Raw genomic sequence first — 10,802 nt, 5'->3', positions numbered from 1 at the left:
TATATATATATATATATATAGAGAGAGAGAGAGAGAGAGAAAACAAATCTGATATAAAATTATTTTCTAGTTAGTTTTGTGAATTTGTTGATTGTGTTGGTAGGAGCCCATTGCTGGCTGTAAAAGATATCAGTGGCTACTTACAGTGGTGAGTTATGCTATCTATTTACAGCTTGGCAGACTGAGCTGTTTGAAAGGTGTGTGTGTGTGTTGGTCACAGTTACAAGGAAATGGCTGTAACACTAGACAGTGGCCAAGTACAAATCCCCAATCGTCACTCACTGACACTCCAAAATCTGACTCAGAGGCCAGCATTCCTCCTTGTTAGTTACTTCTTTGACTGCCATGACCTCTGCTCTTCAAAACATGCCAACTTTACACTACACCCACATAAGTCTAACACAATATATCTACTTTTTTTCTTCACCCCCCACCAACTTAAATGTTTTGCTTGACCTGCAGATCCTCCACTAATCTTTTATCTGTCTAATCCCTCTTCTTCACAGCTACATCCCATGGATCCTTACTTCCTTTCTTCTAATTAGCATTTCCTCCTTTCTCTGTCCCCCCTCCTCCTTTTACTTCTCTCCCCATTAACATTTCTCCTTTAACCCTTTAGAGTTCAGATTATTCTATCAAACATAATATGCTTTTTGATTCACATTGATTTGAATTAATCATGCATTATCTCATATCTTCAAGATCTTGATGGTGTAATTACTTAATGTAGAATAACATTGTAGGGTAGGTGTGAGAGCCTGGATCTGGTCAGTTTGAACATAAAACAGATGAAATATTTTGGCCGGATATGGCCGGTTTAAATACTAAAGGGTTAACTGCTAACTTACAACAGTTTAATTTAAACATTCTATTATTCATATCACCTACAAGTCTATGTGTACCTAGAGAGAGAGAGAGAGAGAGAGAGAAAGAAAAGATAGGAAAAAGGCTATGGGCATTGCACCACTTTTTCTCAATTCATAACCTAATCAATAAAAAATATCAAATCATTGTTCTAGAATTTCCTTCTGTGTTTTGTTTCTTTTTCTCTCATTCACAGTAACTATTTATTTAACTAATTTTCACAATTAATTCAATCCTGGTTTTGTATTCTGTCAACTTTTCTCTCTGGTGTAAATTCACTGAGGGAAATATTCGACTGACATTATGCAGTCGCTTTATTAATTTATTTAATTATTTAATTATCTTTTCATTTATATATATATATATATTTTTAATTTGTTTGTTTAAAATTTTTTTTTTTTTAATTTTAACTTTATTTCTTATTCAAAAAACTCCTTGTTTTTGTCTTCAACTATAAACTGTTTCATAATGCACATTTGGTTCCAGAGTTACTATAGTTCTTAATTGATTAAAAGAAAAAGAAAGCATCAACTCTGTGTATATATATGTGTGTATATTGTACAGCTGGTTGAGTGTGGAGGTGCAATGGCCCAGTGGTTAGGGCAGCGGACTCGTGGTCATAGGATCGCAGTTTTGATTCCCAGACTGGGCATTGTGAGTGTTTATCCGGCAGGGGATGGTGGCGAACCCTGCTCTACTCTTTCACCACAACTTTCTCTCACTCTTACTTCCTGTTTCTGTTGTGCCTGTAATTCAAAGGGTCAGACTTGTCACACTGTGTCACGCTGAATCTCCCCGAGAACTACGTTAAGGGTACACGTGTCTTGCACGTTAATTTCACGAGCAGGCTGTTCTGTTGATCGGATCAACTGGAACCCTCGACGTCGTAAGCGACGGAGTGCCAACAACAACATTGTACAGCTGGTTGAGTATGTAGGGTGTTAAATTACTAAACAGAATGTAAAACCAGTGTGCATTGTTCATAGCTAAGATGCATAACTCTGGTTCAGCCCATCACGCCATTAATAGGAACCATAGGTGTGAACAGCTTACTACTACTGTTAAGGTAAATTATATTAAATAGCTAGAGCACTGTTTAATAATGAAGTATTTCTGTTGAAATCTTTCAATGGGTTTGGAGAAAGCAATGGAAAGCATTCCTCAGTCGTGAATTCTTAATTCTTTCAGTTAGCTTTGGCCATTAAACCCAGACTTTGGTACTCGTTAAAACCTGATTCTGTATGTAGGGTGATTCAGTTAGCTATGTTCTGATTATTGGTGAATTTAATAATAAATTATGTTCTGATGTTGCAGTTATTCGCACCAATTACTGTGGGTTGTATGAATGACTATAATCATTTTTCTAAATTTGAACTGTTCATAAGAAATTTATAACGAGACGACACAGCACTCATTTGTTGAAATTACAGGAATGCTTTATGTAAATAGACTAAGTATTCTTAATGGGTGTTGGTATGCCCTTGTGATTGAGTCATTTACTTTACAATCATATGATCCAGGATTGGGTCCTATTATGCAGGCAGCACTTTGGGTAAGGTTTTCTGCTATAACCTCCGACTGACCTAAGCCATAGAAATTATTTGACTAATGGAAATTTTGTCTGGAAATCTATCAGATACAATGTATTTGGTGAAATTGTGGTGTCTCCTTTTTTTCCTCCATGCCCTGCAATGGTCAATGATGCTGCAAAAAAAAAAAAAAGTGTATTTTATTTCAATATGTAAGTTCAGATATGGCTATAAGCACATGTATGACTATGGTTAAGGAACTTACTTTGCAACCATATGGTTTTGAGTTCAGTCCCACTGCATGACACCATGGGCAAATGTCTTCTATTATAGCTCCAGACTGACCAATACCTTGTGAGTGAATTTGATACATGGAAACTGTGTGGAAGCCTTGTTGTAAACGTGTGTCTGTGTTCTTCATAACTAGTGTTGGTTTGTTTACATCCCCATAACTTAGCAGTTTGACAAAAGAGATCAGTAGAATAATTACCAGACTTAAAAAGAAAAAAATAATCACTAGAGTTGATTTATTTGAGTAAACCCTTCAAGTCAGTGCCCCAGCATGGCCACAGACCAATGACTGAAATCAGTAAAATACAAGATATTTTCCTAGCAGTTCAAATGCAAATTATTTTGTCTGTATTTCCATTTGACTTTACAGTTCATCCTGATGGGGCTGAATGGGGTCAGATGCAATCAAACAACAACTGTATTCTGGTGTCATCAGTCTGGTCAGCATTGTCCATCTCCTCTTACATATTTGCAGCCTTGTGCTGACATGGAGAATCATTATAATAATTTCTATTTTCATCAGAAAAGTCCTCATTATTTTTCTACTATGTCGCAAGAATTTAGAAATGATATTTTCTTCTAGGTCACAGACCCTTTTTTTGTGAGAAGTACAGATCAGTGGTCTTCAATCTTCCACCTATGGACTCCTTTGATTCCTATTATACTCAGATGGACCCTCTTAGCCATTTGATGTTCCTAGAAATCCTGATATATTTTTATAATTAAATATTATTAGAAATTGTATAAAAAAATTTGTTAAAATTAGGCGCAGGTGTGGCTGTGTGGTAAGAAGCTTGCTTCCCAACCACATGGTTCCGGGTTCAGTCCCACTGCATGGCACTTTGGGAAAGTATCTTCTACTATAGCTTCAGGCTGACCAAAGCCTTGTGAGTGGATTTGGTAGACGGAAACTAAACGAAGCCCGTCGTATATATGTGTATATATATGTATGTACTTGTGTAACTGTGTTTTCCCCCAACCATCGCTTGACAACCGATGTTGGTGTGTTTATGCCCCCATAACTTAGCAGTTCAGCAAAAGAGACTGATAGAATAAGTACTAAGCTTATAAAGAATAAGTCCTGGGCTTGATTCGTTCGACTAAAGGTGGTACTCCAGCATGGCCGCAGTGAAATGACTGAAACAAGTAAAAGAGTAAAAATATCTTGTGTATTGACGAAGTATAACCAATTTATTTCACATGAATTTTAACAAAATCTTATACAGACCCTGCTTGAGAACTACTGGTATAGATTCCATTTGAAGATAACACCACTAAATGACTTGTAATTGTCTTATTGGCCCTAGACAGATAAAAGGCAATATCAATTCTGATAGGATATGAACTCTGAATATAGAGAGACGAGGCTAAATGCTGCAAGGCAGTTACTCTGCCACTCTACCCAGCAACTCTGGCATTGACTAGGAATAATAAATAATATATTCATAAATCTTCATTGATTAGGTAATTAATTAAAAGCAACATAAAAATACATGAAAGCAAGTGATTTTAATAGTAATGTGTGTATAATTGATTTTAGATTCAAAATTAATCATTTTTTTTTCTTAAATTGCAGTTGGTGATGGAATTCTGCGGTGCTGGTTCTGTCACAGATTTAGTTAAAGGTGAGTACATTACAATTTTCTTGACCTCTATCATTCTCGTCGTCATTGTCGTCGTTGTCGTCGCCATCGTCGTCTTGTTCTTGTTCTTCTTCTTACGTCCGCTTTCCATGCTGGCAAAGTATTCCAGTCATGACCAACCCATCAATTTGAATGTTTGAGACTGCATTGTTTAATGTCCTTTTTCCTTTTTAAAGCAATAGGGTGTGATGTGAAGAGTTGGCTAGTATTTCTAGCAGGTGGAACAACCATGCAGAAGCTCTGTTAGCTCAATAACTCAAGTGTTGTTTGTGATATTGACAAAGCTATTATGATGTACAGCCACAAGTTTGCTTGTCAATCTAAATTTCGTTTTGAAGATACGAGACACACCACACTCAATGTATATTATCTCTGACATAGAAGGTGATGGAATATTTTCACAGCTTCTGAAATGAGATAATTTCAGTTCTTTTATTAGTCTGACAGAGCTTTGAGGTTTTATAATGGCTTTTGGCCATGTGTTCAATATTTGAAAGACCATAATGATCAAAGCTGTTCTACACATTTTTGCACGTGTTTAGTGCTAAGTGCTACTGGGTGAGAACTATAGCAGTTTTTGAGTGATAATCAGGAGTGGTTAGTTAAGAAGGAAGGAACCAAAGTATTGATACCAAAGACGTCCTACATGATTCTGTTTTTGAAATTCCTATAGATTATAATGACCATTCATGCTTACATCCTCACCATAGAATTTTTCTTTATCGTTTCTCGAAATTTAACTCCATAAATGTGTACAGCTAGTTGGTATGCAGTCGGCGTTGTTAAAGAACTCGCATAATTATTTAATACAGCGTCATCCATTTATCACAGACTGACAAGCGGAAATTTTTTTCTAACTACTCAAAGTAAAAACTTAACGAATGTTGAAGCTAAATAATTCAACTCATTGATTAGTTAATAAAATTACAGTTTTTCATTGGATTTGCTATAATCAATAGATTGTATCAGGTAGCATTAGGTTTACTGTTAAATGAATGCCTTACAGCTTGCCAATAAGGAGTCTATATATAGATGCCTGTTTTTTTTTCTTTCAAATTGTGTCTCTCTCTTTCTCTATCTCTCTCTCTCCTCCTCCTTTCTCTCTCTCTCTCTCTCCTCCTCCTTTCTCTCTCTCTCTCTCTCTCTCTCTCGCTACACACACACACAAATATATATTCACACACACAAATATGCATACATATGCATTTGTGCATGCATGTGTGTATGCATGTGTATATATATATGTATATGTATGTGTACATACTTATTTGTGTGTGTATGTACATACATATGTATATATTTGTGTGCGTGTATATGTATGTATGTGCATGTATGCATGTATATGTGTGTGCATGCGTGTATGCACATTTATGTGTGTTTATATATGTGTGTGTATGTATATGTATGTGTATGTACATGCGTATGTGTACATTTGTGTGTGTGTGTATGTATGTGCATATGTCTGCATGTGTGTGCGCGTATATGTATGTGTATGCATGTATATATGTGTGCATGCATGTATGCACATGTATGTGTGTTTGTGTGTATGTATGTGTGTGTGTGTGTGTGTGTGCATATATATATATACATACATAATTTCATAATGCATGGAAATAGTTTCGGACAAGAAGAAATCTGTCATTAATTATTTCATGAGACAAGTTGCTTTTATTTTTGAAGGTATTGAAATATTTCCTATTTGTAATTTGTCACACACAGCTTCTGGTGCTGAATAGAATCTATCAACAGCAATGTCCCTCGACAACAGCAACAACCGCTGCTGATTGCCAGAAGCTGTTACAAAGTGGTGGTGGTCGTGGTGGGGATAATAAAATAAATAAAGAAAAAGAAAAAGAGAGAGTTGTAATATATTGATTGTGTTCATATTCTTGCCAGATTTAACGCATCCAGTACCTACCTGAATAAAACTTCACCTGTTCTTGATCTCTAGATTATTTACCTTTGTTTTCTTGTATTCCAGCTACCAAAGGCAACACTTTAAAAGAAGAATGGATAGCATATATATGTAGAGAAATTTTAAGGGTAAGTCTTCACTGTAGCTGTTTTGAACTCATCATCATCACCATCATTATTCTAATGTCCACTTTTCCATGCTTGCATGGGTTAGACAGAGTTTACTGAGGAAGATTGTCTATGGCTGGATACCCTCCCTGTAGCTAACCCTCACCTTTTTCCAAGCAAAGTAATATTTTCCCCATGGCTAGACATGTCCTCACAGTATATTGGATTTGAATGACACTGCTTGTATAACAGTGACACTCATTTACAACTATCAAGCAATGTCATGGACAAGGTAACACAAAAACACACATATACGTCTGTGAGGTGCTTCTTTCAGTTTCCCCCCTACCAGATCCACTCACAAGGCTTTGGTCTGCCTGGCATAATAGAAAACACTTGTCCAAAGTGCCACACTGTGAGACTGAACTTCAAACCATGTAGTTGGGAAGCAAACTTTTTACCCTACAGCCATGCCTGCGTCATCATATGTGCATTGTACTTAAAAGCTTTAAATCCTAGAAAAAAAAAGAAAAAAGAAGCTAACTTTTTTTGAATTAACAATGCTTTCTTGTTGCAAAGAATTCTTTTCTTGTAAAGAAGGCAGGAAACAGTTCTTGAAATAGCAGGTTTTTTTTCATCAAATATTCATTTTGGTTTTACTCATTTCATTTGTCTTTTGAATGAACTAAAAGAATTAAAAAAAAAAACCCAACAAAAAATCAAACAAACAAAACAATTGCAAGATTCTAGATTATTCATTGGATTTTAGTATTACAAATGATGGTTTAGTATACTGACTAAAATTTTGTTTGAGCTCCATTGCTATTGAGATTTGTATTTCTTATGATTTAAAGAGAAAAAATAACCGAGTCATTTCAATTAGTTTGGTCTGCTCTACTGTTTTCTTCATCTGAATAATGACTTCATTCCTTAAGGCGACGAACTGGCAGAATCGTTAGCACGCCAGGTGAAATGCTGAGCGGTATTTTGTCTGCTGTTACGTTCTGAGTTCAAATTCCGCTGAGGTCGACTTTGCCTTTCATCCTTTCGGGGTTGATTAAATAAGTACCAGTTACGCACTTGGGTCAATGTAATCGACTTAATCCCTTTGTTTGTCCCCTCTGTGTTTAACCCCCTCTGGGCAATAAAGAAATATATAATAGAAAGGATTATAACTAGACATAAAAACAAGGGACCCCAGCATGGCCACAGCCTTAGGGCTGAAATGTGTAAAAGAATAAAAGAGTAAATATATATATGGATGTAGATGGATATAGATATATGCTTGGTTATCCAGTAAGATTCTTGCAAAACACTCTCATAAATTATTATCTTTGATTTGTATTCGTTAATGATATTCTCATTTCTTTTTCATTATGACACCGTATGTTTCTCGCATATCTAATTGATATTCCCTCTATCTTATACTTAGGGTTTATCACATCTTCACACCAATAAAGTCATCCACCGCGATATTAAAGGACAAAATGTCTTGTTAACAGATAATGCTGAAGTGAAATTGGGTAAGGAATTGTCTAAATGTCCTTTTTTTTCTCTCCTTCTTTTCTTTTAATAATATTTCATTGTAGAATTGAGTTAATGTATACCACTTGTGTACCTTCTATTAACACCTGAGATGTTTTATAATTTCACGAAGTTTCAGCTTTTTTTAGAGAAAGAACTTTTTGATAAACAGTTACGGCCTTTCTACATTGTTGGGATCTAATGACTATAGTGTAATCATCATCATCATTGTTTTAACATCCACATTTCCGTGCTTTTATGGATTGGATGGAATTTGTCGAGGTGAATGATTCTCATTTACAAACAGCAATGATGTCTATACTAGTTCTTATATATTTAATACTTTATATTTAATACTCAATATTTCATATATTCAATAAGACATTCAATACTTCATTTCATTTTACTATTTATATTATATATTCCATATTCTATATCCCACATTAATTTTATAAGAATATAAATAAAACATAAAAAACAGACAGAGTTGGAACTCTTTTAAATTATACACACACACACACACACACACACACACACACACACACACACACACACACACACACACACACACACACACACACACACACACACACACGCATGCACACATACACATGTGTGTTTATGCTTGTCCTCCCCACTGCTTGACAACTGATGTTGGTTTGTTTATGTCTCTGTAACTTAGTAGTTCACCAAAAGAGATTGATAGAATAAGTAACAAGCTTAAAACTTAAGTACTGTGGTTGATTTCATACAACTGAACTCTTCGGTAGGGGGGGTGGGGTAGCTCCAGCATGGTCAGAGTCTAACACCTGAAACACGTCAAAGAAAAGATAAAGATGACAATAGTTTAGAATTTGGAATTGGAATGCACTTTGCAGAATTTTTATTTTGTCCCATTGTCGATAGAAACGGCTTCTTTTGAACAGTGAATGTATTACATCATGGATATTGTTTGATCTACTTTATCACTATGACTTTGATAAAGGAGAGAGAGAGCGAGCTTCAATTATTGAAGTCAAATAGAACATGGAAGATATAAGATGGATATAATATTCTATGACATGTTGTTCCAGTGCCTTACCTAAACTCTGAATACATTTATCTTTTTAAGTGATGCATTGTGAGGTGCTGAGAATTTTGATGTTAGAAATTGGTTGTGTATAATAGATGGAAGCTTGAAGAAGTTAAAATGGAGACACTGAAAGGTGTTTGTGGCAGAGGTGTTTGTGGCGGAGGTGTTTGTGGTTTGTAGATACTGCTGAGCTGAGATTAATGGATTGAATTTATGGAAAAGCATCTCTCTCTTTTCTCTCTTGCTAAATTTTGTCAATATGAGGGAAATGGATACTGAAGCTGTAATAATGTTGACATTAAATTAGTTTGGGGTAAGTTAAGCTGCCAGTGCCTGCGTTACTAACTCCATAGATGGTAGGAATTTGTTATGTGTAATAAATGGTTCAATTCCAGCCACAAATCATTGCCATTCTGAATACTTGGTAACAATACTTGTCTTGCTCTGCATAGCTGAATAAAAGGATTTATTTCTAGTTTATGGTTGAGAATGTGGAGGCGCAATGGCCCAGTGGTTAGGGCAGCTGACTTGCAGTCGGAGGATCGCAGTTTCGATTCCCAGACCGAGCGTTGTGAGTGTTTATTGAGCGAAAACACCTAAAGCTCTATGAGGCTCCGGCAGGGGGTGGTGGCGACCCCTGTTGTATTCTTTCGCCCCAACTTTCTTTCACTCTTTCTTCCTGTTTCTTGAGTAACGCTGTGATGGACTGGCACCCCGTCCAGCTGGGGTGGGGGGGAACACATACGCCATAGAAACCGGGAAACCGGGCCCATGAGCCTGGCTAGGCTTTAGAAGGGCGCATAAAAAAAAAAAAAGAATGGTTGAGAATACTTATTTAGCAGGGAGAATACTTATTTAACTTGCATGAGGCAAACTGTGTGGTCATTTGATTTGCTAGAAATAGCAGCCAAATCTTGCTCACAATATCCTGTTGTCTTAAAAAACAAAAACAGGAGGATGAATCTGGTGTTGGGGAAACGTGATGGCCATGATTAAAACATCATTTTGTTATAGAGATCTGCATGATCAAGTCTGGTTAACCCTTTCACATTCAAACAGGCCAAATCCAGCCAGAACATTCTACTTGTTTTATGTTCAAACTGCCAGATTGGGTCTCTCACACTTACCTTACAATGTCATTCTAAAAATTTACAACCACACTATCAAAATCTCTGAGATACAAGATAATGTCTGATTAATTCAAAACAATGTGAATAAAAATAAGAATTCATCATCATCATCATCATCGTTTAACGTCCGCTTTCCATGCTGGCATGGGTTGGACGATTTGACTGAGGACTGGTGAAACCGGATGGCAACACCAGGCTCCAGTCTGATTTGGCAGAGTTTCTACAGCTGGATGCCCTTCCTAACGCCAACCACTCAATACAATTTAATCTGAACGCTAAAGGATTAAACAGTTAAACCACATCAACAACAAAATAGCTTTAACAAAAATAAATGCAACAACTGAAATAAAAATAATAAAATTAGAAAGAAAAAAAAACACTAGCTTAAGACCAATTACTATTAGTATTTCAATATCAGACTATTAGTATTTTAATATTATACTAATATTTTAATATCAGACTATCAATATTTTAATATCAGACTATCAGTATTTTAATATCAGACTATCAATATTTTAATATCAGACTATTAGTATCTTAATATCAGACTATTAGTATCTTAATATCAGACTATTAGTATCTTAATATCAGGCTATTAGTATCTTAATATCAGGCTATTAGTATTTTAATATCAGACTATTAGTATTTTAATATCAGACTATTAGTATTTTAATATCAGACTATTAGTATTTTAATATCAGACTATTAGTATTTTAATATCAGACTG

At 35.6% G+C, this 10,802-nt stretch overlaps 1 protein-coding gene across 5 annotated transcripts in view; it reads left to right on the top strand.

Annotated features, from left to right (window-relative positions):
* LOC106871661 (mitogen-activated protein kinase kinase kinase kinase 4-like) overlaps nucleotides 1-10,802 on the top strand; it is a 277,960-nt gene that overhangs the window by 154,470 nt on the left and 112,688 nt on the right. For all 5 annotated transcript variants that reach the window (XM_052970406.1, XM_052970404.1, XM_052970405.1 and 2 more), the window contains exons 6-8: nucleotides 4,261-4,309; nucleotides 6,309-6,370; nucleotides 7,782-7,872. In XM_052970406.1, coding sequence (XP_052826366.1) covers nucleotides 4,261-4,309; nucleotides 6,309-6,370; nucleotides 7,782-7,872 — 202 coding nt within the window. The remainder of the gene's footprint in view (nucleotides 1-4,260; nucleotides 4,310-6,308; nucleotides 6,371-7,781; nucleotides 7,873-10,802) is intronic.

This window comes from Octopus bimaculoides, chromosome 9 (assembly GCF_001194135.2).
Source record: "Octopus bimaculoides isolate UCB-OBI-ISO-001 chromosome 9, ASM119413v2, whole genome shotgun sequence".
NCBI classification, from domain to species: Eukaryota; Metazoa; Mollusca; class Cephalopoda; order Octopoda; family Octopodidae; genus Octopus; species Octopus bimaculoides.
This window is presented reverse-complemented; position numbering and strand designations above follow the sequence as displayed.